General features: G+C 46.7%; 1 protein-coding gene across 1 annotated transcript; it reads right to left on the minus strand.

The window, feature by feature from the left end:
* Window positions 1–14,755: 14,755 nt before the first annotated feature.
* On the minus strand, window positions 14,756–14,986 carry F5J12DRAFT_680715 (uncharacterized protein; the record flags this gene model as incomplete). Its single annotated transcript, XM_051740243.1, has 1 exon — window positions 14,756–14,986. A coding segment is annotated over one exon (231 nt), but the record flags the coding sequence as incomplete, so codon positions are not given.
* Window positions 14,987–15,783: the final 797 nt, after the last annotated feature.

The following is a 15,783-nucleotide window of genomic DNA, read 5'->3' on the forward strand; positions in this document are numbered from 1 at the left end:
CTTTCTCTGAAGACATGGTAAGGCTGGCTGTCATATCCATGACTCTCAGACTCAATCCTGGTCCAGTCTCAACCCCTAGCTCCTATCTCCAGTCAAGCCTGGTCCTAGTCTGGCCTAGAAAACCCAACTCTGGCCCTAGATAACCCAACTCCAGCCTGAATAACTCAAGTCTGGTCTTTTACCCCTCCAGTCCATTCCAGCCTCCTGGCCTTGCACTGCTCCACCCTGGTCCTCCCAGGTCCATGGCCAGGTCACCCAGACATAACTCCAGTCTGTTTTCCTTTGTTTGTACTATATTTAATCTAGTCTCCTTTCATCTGACTCTGCTTACTGTACAAATCCTGTGTCCAACCCCAGTTATGCCAGTCACCTGGACTTTGACTATTAGCCTCAGCACAGCCCCTATGGCTGTCCACACTCTTGCTAATCTTCTTGCTAATAGCTTATTAACAAGTCCAGCTCTATGTTCATTATCCCAGACTGGCCTCATGTATTTAACCCCTGTACATATTTTGTAGCACCCTCAGTCAGAATATCAATTTAGTATTACCCTCAACTCCATACTACACCCCAAGTCTACTCTATAGCTAAGGCTGAGCCTTAAGCTATCCCCAGCCCCTGTCCCAGACCTCTCCCTGGCTTGCATAAGGGTACAGCACATAAGCTGAGACCAAGGGAGGTAGATCCAACCCCCCAGACTGGCTTCCCCCTGTGCACACCCCAAGACTGGTCAGTTTCCCATGCTACCAGTCTTATTCCTGCACTCCCAGCCTCAAGTCTGGTCCCCTGGACTTAACCCCTGACCTCTGGCCCCAACTCCAGTCCAACCAGACTTGGCCCCTGTCTCCCAGCCTTGAATTTGGCCACCCAGACTTAGCCCCTGTCACCCAGTCTTGAAGCCCAGTCACCCGAGGGTAAACCCATACTTTACACTGGCCAGGGACAAGTGGTAGCCCAAATATTCCACAGAGTCCAAGTGACTCCAGTTTGGCATACAGGCCATGTATCTGGAGCCAGTGAAGAACCTCCCAGACATGCTGCTTGTGTGAAGACTCATCTCCAGAATAGATTAAGATGTTGAGGTAGACAATGATGCAGACTTCTAGCATATCTGCAAAGATTGAATTGATGAACCACTGGAAGGTGGCCAGGGCATTGGTAAGACTGAAAGGCATCACCAACCACTCATAGGACCCATAGCACATTCTAAAGGCTGTTTTCCACTCATTGCTGGGTGTGATCTGGACAAGGTGGTATGTGTGCCACAAGTCAATGTTAGTGTAGATTTTGGTGTGACTAGGGGAGTCTAGTAGGTCAGATATTAGTGGTAGGGGGTACCAGTCTTTCTTGGTGAGTTTGTTAAGCCCCTGGAAGTCAACACATAACTGGAGTGAACTGTCCTTCTTCTTTATGAAGAGGACTGGTGCAGTGTAGGGGGAAGAAGTGGGCCAGATGAAACTGGTAGTCAGATTTTTGTCAATGAAGGCCTGGAGAGCTTGCAGCTTGACTGGGGACAGTGAGTAGATGGTTCCAACAGGTGGGGTAGTACCCTATTCCAGTTTGATCTTAAGGTTGTACTCCTGGTGTGGGGGGAGAGTAGACACTTTTGCTTTGCCAAAGATGTCAGCAAAGTCATGGTAGTCCTCTGGTACACTGGCCAAGTCTGATGGAGGGCCAGTAGAGGTAGACTGGGCCAGGACTGGGTCCAGTGGGCATAGGTGAAGCTGGAATTGGGTGGACCCCTCTAGCTTGCAAGCATGTACATATGCAGCTGCATTGATCAGGGTGATAGGGTGAGCCTTCAGCAGGGTGTGAACTGGTGAGTCAACAGATGGTACAGATGGCATGGGGCCAGGGTTGGGTTGGTCAGGTAGACTGGGTTTGGGAAGACTGGTTAAGACTGGTGTGGCAGGTGGTGTCGATGGGGTTGGCATTCCTCCTGTAGATGTCCAGAAAGTTAGACTGCTCAATACCCAATCAATCAATGGATTGTAGTGGGTGAGCCAGTCATGTCCAAGGACTATCTTACATTCAGAATCCAATAGGGCTAGAAACAGGGTTACCAGGGTGACATTGCCAGTTGCAAACTGAACCAAAAGATCTACTGCTTGAGTGATGATGAAACTTGATGACCCATCAAGGAGCCAGAGTTGGATAGGGGGACATGGGGTAAGGGGCAAAAGAGTGTTGATTAACAAATTATTTATCTATGAAGCTATGTGTGGAACCAGAATCCACCAATGTACAAAACCAGGGCAAATTGTGACTGACAATAGAAACATGGGGAGTCAATGAATTTAGATTAGAAAGAGCAGATGCATTTAGATGAGCCTCCATGAGTGCACAGCTGGAGTCAACACAGCTCTCAGTCTGTGTGGAGTCCTGAGAGCTGCTACCTATTTTTTTGCCTCAGGGGCAGAGCCCAAGGTTGAGGCTGGTGTTGCCTCAGAGGTGACCACAGCATGAGCTTTGGCTTTCCTGGCTTTCTTGGGGCACTTATCTGCAAAATGTCTGGTGCCTCCACAGAACATGCAAAGGTTGTTGTCTCTGCAATGCTTGTGCTCCTCTGGTGTCAGCTTGCCATCTTTGCCCAACTTGCTTGAGTCCAGCTTTGGTGTGTTAGAGCCAGTCTGACTGGTTGAGGCAGGTTTGGATGAGGGCTGGCTACTGGAGTTGCCATTTCTGGAATTATTGTGAGTCTTGGGTTTCTCTTGACCAGGCTTGGACTGGTTGTTGTGACCAGGGTTGAGAGTTGACTTGTTACCAGAGGATGACCCCTGGTGCTTAACTGCATCAGGAAGCGAAAAAATGGTTTAAACCTGTTTAAACCTGTCACTGACTGGTCATGACCATGATTCTGTCATTCCCCGTTTCTCTGATGTGGATTGCTGAATCTCCTCTTTGTGCTCCCAGTAACATGTGTCAATCTCCTGAGCTAGGTGGCAAAGCTCATGCAGGGTTCTTGGTTTGCCAACCCAGCAGACCTCATCTTTGATGCAGTCAGGAAGACTGGTGTAGAAGAAGTGGTGCAGGGAACCATCACCATATCCCTGGACCTGGGAGGCCAACCAGTTAAACTTGACCATGTATTTGTTGACCCAGTGATTGACTTTCATCTGAAGGTGGTCTAGCTGGCTTTCAGCATCAGCCACTGGGTCATGAGGTCCAAAGGTGGTTTGAAGTTTGATGACACACTCTTTCTAAGAGTCCATCCAATAAGGCCAGTCCTCTGGGTCTTCAGTCCCAAGTAGGTCTAGTTTGAACCACTTGAGGGCCATCCCTTTCAGGAATGACTGTGCAAAAGTGACTTTGGCTTGGTCACTTCAAAAGGCCCAGGGACAGTCCCAGAAGTTGAGTTCACACTGGATAAGAAAAGTGTGCAGCTTCTTTGAGTCTGTCCCATCAAAGGTGTCCAGTTCATGAAACTTGGTTCTAGAGGAGGACTCAGAGCCAGTGTGAGCATTACATGTGAGAAGCTCAATGGCTTTAGCAAGGTTGTCCAGCACAGTTACCCCAGGCTCAACATCATCCTCTGGGAGGGGTTCTTCACTGTCATTATCTGGGTCATCTCCTGGCCTGTTGTCACCAGGTCCATCATCACCAGGGTCATCACCACTGGGAATGAAGTCATCTGGTTTGTCTGGGTCTGGTTCATCATCTGGATCATTAGTGGGTGCAGGAGGTCAATTAGAAGTGGGAGTAGTGGATTTACAGGCTGAGAAACCCCTGAAGTTGTTGACTTCACCAGGCAACCTTCTGGCTGTCCCTAAGGACACCAGGGCAGCAGAATGGCACAAGTCAACTGCTGAGGCAGAATCTGGATTGGTGGTAGCATGTGCCCATGCTGCTTGAGTTCTGGTTTGGGTAGGCATGCTGAGAAAGTATTGCTGAGTCTTGGACAGAAGGGTAGTGACCCACACAAGTGTGAGTCTGAAATACTGTTAAGTCCAGGTCTTTACCAGTCCAAAGCTGGTCTGGAGTCCAGTTGGGGGTCAGAGGATAATATGAGATACTAAGGGGGTTGAACTGTTGGACTTAGCAACTGAAGGCACAGCACTATTCCCTTGCATGGGCCATAGTCCGGTTGAGAGGCAGGAGACAGGGAACAGAGAACAGAGGGGACTGGGTTATGACAAGACTAAGTTGATTTCAGACTGAGGCTAAACAGATTATCCTATGGCTTAAATACTAGAAGTAACCTAAGTGTAATGTAGCACCAGAGACTGGTTTGTGCCAGTACAGCAATGGTTGGTAAACTGATTGGTAAGTAATGTTACAAAGAATATTATCAAGCAAGACTATGAACAAAGGATTACTGGGAACCAGGGCAGGGCTTGTGGCTGGGCTGGGTATTACACTGGACTGGTACCAACTGAGTGAACAACTTGACTGGGCACTGCCATGCAGTGCCTCACAAGCTAACATGTTTCTGGGTTGAAGGGTTAAGGCCAGGACTGGGGTAGAGCTGGTCTAGGGTGGTCTGGGCACAGTCATGACACTCTCCTGATTCGAACAAAGTAATGGTCATCTACCCATTTATCTAAAGGGCCAATGTCATGATGTCTTAGAATTTCTGTGTCTGCATCAGCTAAATACCTGTAGATGCCTGCTGAAGGGGTGGCTCTGAAAGTGATGCATGTGTCAATGCAGCCATGCATGTCTGACACCCATATTACACTCACTGGCCATTGTGAGGGGTTGAGGGGGATCATGCAGTATGCTTCAGCTGTGTTGTGTGTTGTGATCTCTGATCCTGGGGGGAGGCATGCAATTAGTGTGAAGATAATGAATTTTCCCCATGTGGTTGGGAAATCATGCACATTTATGTGGAAGTTGATTGATGGGTTTGGTGTGGCTGGATTGGTAGTGAGTGGGAAGGAAAAATTTTGGGTTAGCCTAAATTTTCCCAGGTGGCCAGGTTTGGGTATTATGGACAGGGGCGAAGATTGGAATGTGCCTATTAGGGATTTGATGACTTCTAGTGGATATGGACCTAAATAACAATCTCTGCTAATTTCCTTATGGATGAACTTATTAAACTCACTTTTGTAGATGGAAATGGATTCTCTGTTTGGTGGGGACTGGGTATGTTTGATCACAGGAATATCTACAATGAAACCCTGGTGAAGGCCCTCTGGGATTCTACTAAAGCGATGGATTAAGTTAAAATGTTGAAGTTCTCACACCCAGGCCTCTGCTTTATAGGGGGTTACCAGCTGAGAGTGCTTGCATGTGAGGGCATTTCTGAGCTCCATGAGTGGATGCTCCGCAGCCCAAGCAGAAATGCTTGGCATCATGTTGCTCTGCACAGCCTTCTTCCCACTGCCACTTTGCACAGATCTTTGGCAAAAAGTGCTTTGTATATCCTTTCTGCATATGTTTCATGCTTCTTATCCCATGTGTGCATGGCTCTGCACTCGATGATGAGGTGATGGTGGCAGTCAAGACATATGGCACAGGCCAGGAGGGGTTGGGAGTCTGGGAAACTGCTGTTGCAAAAAGATCTCTGCCTTTTGTAGTCTGAGTGGTTGTGTGCAGCACTGGGGTGGGAAGGGGAGAGGGGGCACTTGTGTCTGCTGGGGGTTCTGTGGTGGCTCACTAAATGGGGTGGTTGGCCTGTGATGGCTGAGAAACACTCATTGACCTGGCATGTGTGTGGGCATAGAGGAAAGAGTGGGGGGAGTGTGAGTTTGCAGACAACATGCCAGACAGTTGTGTGAGAATGTGGAGGGGATGGTGGGGGATGATCAACAGACATGATGCCAGTGTGTGTGGTGTGATCAGCAGATGTGATGCTGAAGAGTGGTGTGGTCAATGGACATGATGCCAGTTTGGTGGAGAGGGGGGGGGGGTGTTAGTGAGTGGGATGCATTCAGTCATGCTTTGTGGTAGCTGGTAGGTACTTGTGAATATTGATAACAATTCTGAATGTTTGACAATCAATTTCGTTATGATATGTACACTTTTCTTCTTTTTCTCTTTTCCTTTTCCTTTTCATCTTATCTAATCTCTTATCTTATCCTGTCCCTCAGACTTGGTCCAGACTCTGGTCTAGACCTCACCTCACTGCTACTGTGTGTCTTCCTTCTAGTACATTCTGCTCCACTGTGATGTCATGGACCTCATGTATGCCTCACTGTTGCCACATGTACTATAGTATATAAGTACCATTCCTCAATCCCCAGACTAGCTCCAAGCTAGTTCATTTGGGTCTACAAGATCTAAAACTGCCTGCTTCTAGGCCATCTCCTCTTCTCTTCTCTCTTCTTCCTCTTTTGGTTCTTGGTGCAAGCCTACAACAAACCCTGTTGTTAGGTCTTGTCACACTTGAACTAGCTTCTCATCATTGTATCCTCACACCCACTCATCACCATTCCTCACCTCTTCTGAGAAGGCTTGTGGGTGTACTCCCCAAGTCCCCCAGCCTCCAAACCCGACCTGAATATTTTTGTACCCTTCATACCTGAGCATCACCTGCTCACCCCACTCTTCAACCACTCCCTCTACCCTCTTCCCCTGCTCCCTTCTTACCCTTTCTCTATCAAATCCATCTACCTCTACTCACTCCCTGCTGAGCCCCAGCAACCCTGTTACAACCTCTGACCCCAACAAACATTGAAACATCCTGAATTGTCAAGTTTGTGATGTCTGGGTTGAGTCCAGACTGGAGATTGAAGCAGGCATGAGGCCAAGGGTTTGAGGTCAGAAGGGAGCAGGGGTACAGAGGCAAGGACTGATTGGACTTAGCAACTGATGATGCAGCACTATTCCCTTGCATGGGTTTCAGTCTGAGTCTGAGGCTGAGGTGGGATTGTCAGAGTAACTTAGTTGATTTCAGACTGAAGAGTACAAGCTGAGTATCTATGGGTTTATATACATACTAGAGACAAACTATAGTACAGAGACTGGTAATGCCAGTCTCACAAGGATTGCTAAGACAATTGGTAAGAATGATATTAGTAAGGTATGACTAAGGTAACAGAGACTGTGACAGGGCAGAGCTCAACCAAAGTGACATGCACTGCAAAGCAGTGTTAAGCACACTAGACCATCTGGAGATAGGGGATTGGCAAGGCCAAGGCTGGACTGGATGAATGCAAGGCTGAGTCTGGCCAGGGTCAAGGTATGGTCATGACACTGAATGCTATGGATGGAATTCAGGACCAGATTACTGAGTTGCAGCAGGCACTTGACACATTAAGAGATGAAAACTACAGGCTAAATGACAGCCTAAGAGCCACACAAGAAACCATCACAACAATTGAGGGCCAGCATAATCAATGGAATGCCCTACCTGCAGATGTGATCCACAGAAGGATAGAGGTCATGGCTGACCCAGGTCAGTATGCTGGAATTCATGCAAAGTTCTCCAAGTGGTGGGTGAAGATGAAGGTATGGGTTGCACAGAATCAGACCATGCTACCAACTCCCCAAGACAAGTGCACCATGATGTGGTCTCACATGACTGGACCTGTGGCTGGAAGGTTTGCCCAAGCCAAGTTCTCCCTCACCATCATTACCAGAGTACAGCTGGACACCCTGGAGATGATAGAAGACATTGATCAATTCTTTGCCCCTCAGACTGACATCAAGTGGGCTAAAGCACAAATGTGCATGATGTGCCAGGGCAACTCCTGCTACAAGGAGTTCTATGCCAAGTTTGAGTCCCTGAAGGTGCAGGGAAGAGTCACTGACAAAACAGCTGGTTTCTTGCTGGAGAATGCAGTTCATCCTGCTATTGTTAAGGAGGCCCTAAGGAGGGGATACACCCAGGGCAACTATCTACAAATGACTGCTGCCTTCTGGGAGGCAGTGCTAGCCTGAGACTGCTTCAAGCTTCTTTACAGTCATTACCCTGACAATCCCACTTCCTGCTCCCCCTACCACCACCCTTCCTCCTCTCCCTGCTTCACTCCCACTGGAACTCAACCCAGCCATGGTGCCCCCATGGAGATAGGTGTCACTCAGTTCCCTCCTCACCCCACCCCTGTGCACATCAAGTGCTTTGATTGTCAAGGCAACCACTACAAGTGAGACTGTCCTTGCACCAAGGGCAAGGGTCATGCTAGCATACAGGAGGTGACACAGGATGTGCAGGAGACTGCTCTCTGTCAAATGTCATTTGAAGAAATGCAGGCCTTTTTCTATGACAAACAGATCAACAAAATGAAGACCCAGGGAAAAGAGTTTGGCCAGTAGAGGATTGTGTTGAGATACCCACAATCTGAGGCCACTGGTGCCCAGTGTAAGAGACTGAAGAAAATTTCACTGGGCACACAGCAGTAAGTGCACAAAAATGATAAACAATGTAAACAATAAACAACAGCAAACCAAGGACACTTAGAGCAAAGCTAAGTGCCCACTACATGTCTGTAGGGTTAGATAGAAATTAAACAAAGGAAAAATGCAGTCTGAGGTGCACAGGCACCTAATATGAACAGATTGGGTCTCCACCAGCTATGTTTACAATAAGTTTTCTGTCTTAGGCATTGACAATTTCTCTACCAAGCAGGATGTATTTAACTTGGAGACTACTGTACCATCTGAAGAGGTGACCCCAGTGGGTGCAGCTGTGGATGTAAAATTTTCAGTGCTTAATTCCTCTTGCAATAAAAACAAAGTCATGCCTACCCAGTTCACAAAAGAATCCCCAAAGATAAGGACTGCAGATCCAAAGGCAGAGTTGGAGCTAGAAGTGGTACTAGATAGAAGAGAAAGGACATGGGAGGTGAAAGTGTTGGTGGATTCCAGTGCAAACAATACATTCTTGGACAAAAGGTGGGCCAATGAAAATGATGATCCTCTCATCAAACTCAGATGACCTGTCTCTGTCTTGAATGTCAATGGTACTCCCAATGTTGCTGGTAATGTTACACATGTCACCTCCCTCATCATGAACTACCAAGGTCATTGAGAGTCTGTTTGGGCTCAAGTCACTACACTCAGCACTCACCCCCTCATCCTTGGATATACTTGGCTACAGAAGCACAACCCAGAGGTATGCTGGGAAACCAAGGAGGTAAAGCTGTCATGATGCCCTTGTGAGTGTCATGACCTGGCCCCAAGAACAAGGAAGGAAAGGTTGGCTGAAGAACAGGAGGCTCAGGATATGGAGTACCTTTACCTGAAACTCCATTCCACCAGGGTCAGAGCTGGAACTACAGAGGAACTTGTCCCTAAAGAGTACCACAAGTACCTCAAGGTGTTCTCCAAAGAGGAGTCAGAAAGGATGCCCCTTTGGAAACTGTGGGACCATGCTATTGATCTAAAAGAAACCTTCACCCCTAAATGAGGCCATCTCATTCCCCTCTCTACCAAGGTACAGAAAGAGGTCTCAGACTTCCTTGAGGATCAGTTACAAAAGGGCTATATCCATCCCTCCAAGTCCCCTCAGACCTCTCCAGTGTTCTTTGTCCCCAAGGAAGATGGGAAGAAATGTATGGTACAGGACTACTGTTATCTCAATGAGCACACAGTCAAGAATGTGTACCTGCTGTTACAGTGGTGCCTCTGCACCTCTGTTTGCATTTTCATTTATTCTACTGTTATATGGTACACTAATATGGTCTAACTTCACATTCCTACACTATACAGTGTTGTGGTATGTGGTGACTGTTTGTTTTCCTTTGCTTACCATTTTTGTGCACTTAGCAGTTCTGTGTGCCCAGTGTATTTTCTCTTCAGTCTCTGACACTGGGCACAAGGTAATGTCACTACTTAGTTGTTGAATATAGTCTCTGACACTGGGCACAAGGCCTTAAGGCTGGGTGAAGTTAACACCTGCTCCCTCTCATATCCCAGCTCATTGACAAACTCAGGGGCTGTAAGCTCTTCACCAAAATGGACCTCCACTGGGGTTATAACAATGTTTGCATTAAAGAGGGAGATGAGTGGAATGTTGCATTCATTACTCATAAGGGAGCCTATGAACCTCTCTGGTCATGTACTTCAGTCTTTGCAACTCTCCCTCCATGTTCCAGAACATGGTGAACAACATCTTTGGAGATATGGAGGACATCCTGGTCATCTACATTGACAATCTTATGATCTTCACCAGGACAGATGACAAAGCCAAGCATGACAGAATTGTGCTGGAGGTTCTAAGGAGATTGGAGGAGAATGACCTGTTTGTCAAACCAGAAAAGTGTTTCTTCAAACAAAAGCAGGTCAAGTTCTTAGGCATGGTGGTGGGGACCAATGGGGTCAAAATGGATGAGAGCAAGGTCAAAGCCATAACAGAATGGCCAGTACCAACCAAGGTCCATTCAGTATGAGCCTTCCTAGGCTTGGCAAACTTTTACTTCTGTTTCATCAAAGATTTCACTTGGATGGCCCATCCCCTTAATGACCTTACATGGAAGGATTAGTTGTGGACTTGGGCCCCCAGGGAGCAACAGGCCTTTGATGCCTTGAAGCTTGCATTTACAACTGCTCCTGTCCTCACCTTCCCCAAACAGGATAGAGAGTTCAGGTTGGAAACAGATGCCTCAGACTTTGCCACTGGGGCTGTTCTCTCTGTAAAGTGTGAAAATAATCTCTGGTGACTGGTCACCTACTACTCCCACTCCATGTCACCCCCCAAATGCAACTACCAGGTCTTTGACAATGGAATGCTCACTATCATCTGTGCCTTGGAGATGCAGTGTCACTGTCTAGAGGCCACTCCTTACCAGTTTGAAATCTGGACAGATCATTCCAACCTCCAGTATTTCATGAAGGCACAGAACTTAGACTGCCACCAGGCATGATGGGCCAAATACCTCTCCAGGTTCAATTACAAGCTGGTGTATAAGCCTGGCTTGTCCATGGCCAAGGCCAATGCCTTGTCTCACAGGGAGGATCATAAACAAGGAGCAAAAACTGACAACCAGGGAGCCACCCCCCTTGATTCCTCAAGGGTTGTGTCCACCTTAATCATAGGAGAGGACACAGATCTAGTGCTCTCCCTGAAATCTGCCTCTTCCATCACCCCTCAGCCAGAGAACTCCACCCTTCAGGAAGGCCTCTATGTCTGTTCAGGAAAGGTCTATGTTCCCCCTGCCATTCATATCCATTGCATGGAAAAGCTGTTAAGATAACCACAATCTGAGGCCAATTGTGCCCAGTGTAAGAGACTGATATTCAAGAGAATACTACATAAAACATACCTTTGCCCAGTGTAAGAGACTGAAGAAAATTTCACTGGGCACACAGCAGTAAGTGTGCAAAAATGACAAACACATGTAAACAATAAACAAACGCAAACCAAGGACACTTAGAGTGAAGCTAAGTGTCCACTACATGTCTGTAGGGTTAGATAGAAATAACACAAAGGCAAAATGCAGTCTGAGGTGCACAGGCACCTAATATGAACAAAAGCATCATGATACCCCTGTTGCAGGGCATCCTGGCTGGAAACAGACTTTGGAGCTTGTCTCCCACAACTATGTCTGGCCAGGAATGACTGCTTCTGTGAAAGAATACATGGCTGCATGCCACTGCTGCCAGATGGCAAAAAGCTTGAGGACTCCCCCTGCAGGGAAGCATCTCCCTAACCCTGTTCTGGAATGACCTTGGTCAGATATTTCAGTTGACTTCATGGAGTTACCAGAGGTGCAAGGCTTCAACAATGTCATGGTGGTGATTGAGAGGTTCTCTAAGGAGGTGGTGTTTGCCCCAACCATGAAGGAGGTCTCCTCCCTTCAGACTGCAGAACTCTTTTGTGATCATGTGTGGACACAGCATGGTCTCCCTTCCTCCATCATCTCTGATCATGGACCCCAGTTTGTGAGTACCTTCACTACAGAGCTCTGCTGGATGCTCAGAGTCAAACCTAAGCTTTCTACCACTTTTCACCCCCAGATTGATGGCCAGACTGAATGACTCAACCAAGACCTTCAGCAGTACCTTAAGACTCTTTGTCAATGATAGACAGAATACTTGGCCATCCTGGCTAAAGGTGGTGCAGTTGTCCTACGACAACAAGTGCCAAGAGTCTACTGGCAAAACTCCCTTTTCAGTCACTCATTCTTACTCTCCTCACATGGGCATTGAGCCTCAGAGGCACCTACTTACTCTGTTGGAGATATGGTCTGGCTGGAAACTTCCTGAATCTCACTCTCTGGTTGTTCCTCTTGGAAACTCACTGAACAATGGATTGGTTGCTATAAAGTCATTTCACTCAAACCAAATGCAGTTGAGTTGAAACTCCCAAAAACCCATAAAATCCATCCAGTGGTGAATGTTTCATGGGTTAAGCCATACAGGGGACCACTTGAGGGCCAGACCATTACTTGCCCTGGACCAGTGGTGGGGCATGAAGGCAATGAGGAGTTTGAGGTTGACTATGTCACTGACGCTCACCTCAAAAGAAACTGGCTTGAGTTCCTGGTACATTGGAATGGTTACCATGAGGAAGACCATACTTGGGAACCTGAGTCTGCTCTGAAGTCTGCCCCCACTGCCATCAAGGACTTCTACTGTCATCACCCCTCTGCCCCTTGAAAACTGTGTGGGATGGACTCCTCTCTTTTTGACTCCCTCTTCTGCCCCCTTGAAAACTTCACTGACACTGTCCCAACCTTCAATCACCTGGAAGTTGATTTCTAAGGAGGGGATAGTGTTACAATATGTACACTTTTCTTCTTTATCTCTTTTCCTTTTCATCTTATCTAATCTCTTTTCTTATCCTGTTCCCTCAGACTTGGTCCAGACTCTGGTCTAGACCTTGCCTCACTGCTACCATGTGTCTTCCTTCTAGTATGCTCCACTCCACTGTGATGTCACAGACCTCATGTATGCCTCACCATTGCCACATGTACTATAGTATAAGTACCATTCCTCAATCCCCAGACTAGCTCCAAGCTAGTTCATTTGGGTCTATGAGATCTAAAGCCACCTGCATCTAGGCCATCTCCTCTCCTCTTCTCTCTTCTTCCTCTTTTGGTTCTTGGTGCAAGCCTACAACAAACCCTGTTGTTAGGTCATGTCACAGATTTGATGGCAGTGTTAACATGCATTCTGCTGTAAAAGAGTGTTTTCATAGATTTTACTATATACCCATGCTTTTTCTACAGTGTCATCACTGTCTACATTGGATATCCCTGTATATATTGGTATCTTGTTGTGTTGCAATTTTGGTGATGCCAATTCCTGAAATGAGTCAAGTAAATCTGAATTGCCTCAGTCCTATGTGGAAAAGTAAAAATAAACATTTATCCTTGCTAGACCCTGGAACCAACAGATGGACCTTGCTCAATGACAATACCATGAGGAGTTTCCCTGGTAGTTCCTTGGTCTCATATGGGCAGCCAGCAATATAACCAATGATATGGTGAGACCATGTGACCTGTTCTTCCCCAAAACTCATTACGACATGGATGCATACAGAGGAGTGGGAATTGTTGGTATGGGTCATGCACAGCTTGCTCACTAGTAAGTTCTTGAAATTGTGCACAACAAAGAATATTTTATTCATGATGTTGCTTGATGGTGTTTGTCTGTGCTGTGGATGTATGAAAATGCATTGAATTTCCCCTGAAAACTGGAATGATTCACCTGCAAGGTGAAACAGCATGCAACTCTTTCCAATGTGCTTCAAGGAGTGAGTGAAGGTTACCCCCTGAACCTTGACCAAGTCCCACTCCTGTGCACAAGACTGGACAACCCAGGTACTAGGTTGGGGATCATTGTGATAAGACATGTAGTACTCAGGGACAACACTTTCATTGAGGCAGCTGAGGAGACATACATGTTTCATTGGAAAACATTGGCAACCTGTTGGGGCTCTCTGTAATGTTCAGTACATCATTCCCATGTGTGTCAAAGCCTTCAATATCACTCTGAAAGTTTGGTGACATGGGCACAAAAAATTGTGCAAAGATTTCTTGGAGACCATTAAGGGAGTCCAACACATCAGTCTTGCTGAGTAATGCCCTCAAGTTGCTTGTTCAGCAAATTGCCTTCAACAAGGTGAGTTCCATCTCACCTGTTAGCTGAGAGTGCTGACCCCCCAGCATAAATGACAAAGTCTCACCAATCCTAGAATTCATGTTGAAGTGCTGCAGAATACCATGGGCCAGATTGAATGCACAAAGGCATTCAGGCACATGGAGAGATGCATGGTTATTATAGACTAGTGCTCAAGAACCAAATATCTGCAAAGTGCTGTGTACATAATATACCAGATACTTTTCAACAATTTTGGCATGCTGGTTAGAAGTTGAGCAGGTAGTTGCCCAGCAGACAGCTGTCACAAGTGATAGGTAGTTGCACAATAGTGTGGGATCCCTTTCACTTGCATTGTTGCTACCCCATAATGTGATGACCAGATTAACTAGACAGGCTGTGTGCCACTGGTCAGCCTTGAGTTTTCTCTGGCCCAGATTACAATGTTGTGGGGCACATGAACAACCCATGACAGTAAGGTAGTTCTGGCCATGTCTTTCCATACTTCTGATAACACCAAATGATCAAGGATAGTTGTTGACATGGGATTTGACCATGCTGAGGATAGGTCCACTACAGGGCAAGGAAAGATGTGCAGGCAGCATATTTCTGGATCACTGAGCTGTATATGTGAGAAAGAGGGTAATCAAATGGTTTCATGACAGGCTAATAAGCTCACCCAGCCAATAAGTGCTTGGGCATAAATTGCCTTTCCAAATGTCTGTTCTTCTTTCTTTGGTCTCACCAAGCAGTCACCACTGACACCCACTCCTGGTAGGACATTATTCACTTGGGCAAGGGCAACAATATAGTCCCTCCTCAACTTTGTTAGTGCTGTCAAGGAGTGCTTCTTGATGGCTTTAATTCTGGCCTTGAGTTCTTGCCATTGTTCCTTAGGAGTGTGGGGTTTGACATGAGTTTTGCCAGCAGATTGTGTATCAGCATTCATACAAAACACTTTATGACAGAGGTGTTGGAGATCTCTGAGGAAGAAGTGGTGCATTGCCTTGACAACTATGAAGCATGTGGGATCCCAATAAGGCAGGTGCAACAGTTCTGACCATCTAACTCCAAACATATTGTATATATATGTTGTCTGTTAAGTCTGGTTCATCACTGGTCTGGAGTCTGGTCAGGGGTCAGAGGGGTACAAGATATGAGGTGGTTGGACTAATTGGACTTAGCAACTGAGGGGCAGCACTATTCCCTTGTGTGGGCTGTAGTCCAGTCAAGAGGCAGAAGTCAGAGGGAGACCAGGTTAGATGAGAGTAGATTGATTTCAGACTGAGGCTAAACAATTCTTCCTATGGCTTAAATACTAAAGGTAAACTAAGTGTAACATTGCACTGGAGACTGGTTGCACAAGTACAGCAGTGATTGGTAAGCTGATTGGTACAGTAAGTACAATGTTACATAGAATATTATCAAGCAAAGTAATAACAAAGGTTTACCAGGAACTGGGGCAGGACTAGTGACAGGCCAGGTACCATGCTGGTCCAGCCTCAACTGGGCACTGCCTTGCAGTGCCTCATGAGCTATCATGTTTCTGTGTCATGACCATGTCCAGACTACTCTAGACAGGCCCTACCCTGGTCTCAACTGGTCTCACCCAACCCTTGCCCTGGTCCCAGCCTTAACCCTTCAACCTAGAAATATGTTAGCTCATGAGGCACTGCAAGGCAGTGCCCAATCAAGTTGTCTGCTCAGTTGGTACTGGGCTGGTGTAACACCCAGCCCAGCCACAAGTCCTGCCCCAGTTCCTGGTAATCCCTTTGTTCATACTTTTGCTTGATAATATTCTTTGTAACATTACTTACCAATCCATTGTACTTGCACAGACCAGTCTCCAGTGCTACA

The sequence above is a fragment of the Pisolithus orientalis genome (assembly GCF_024613125.1).
Source record: "Pisolithus orientalis strain OTSU chromosome Unknown F5J12scaffold_2, whole genome shotgun sequence".
NCBI lineage: Eukaryota > Fungi > Basidiomycota > Agaricomycetes > Boletales > Pisolithaceae > Pisolithus > Pisolithus orientalis.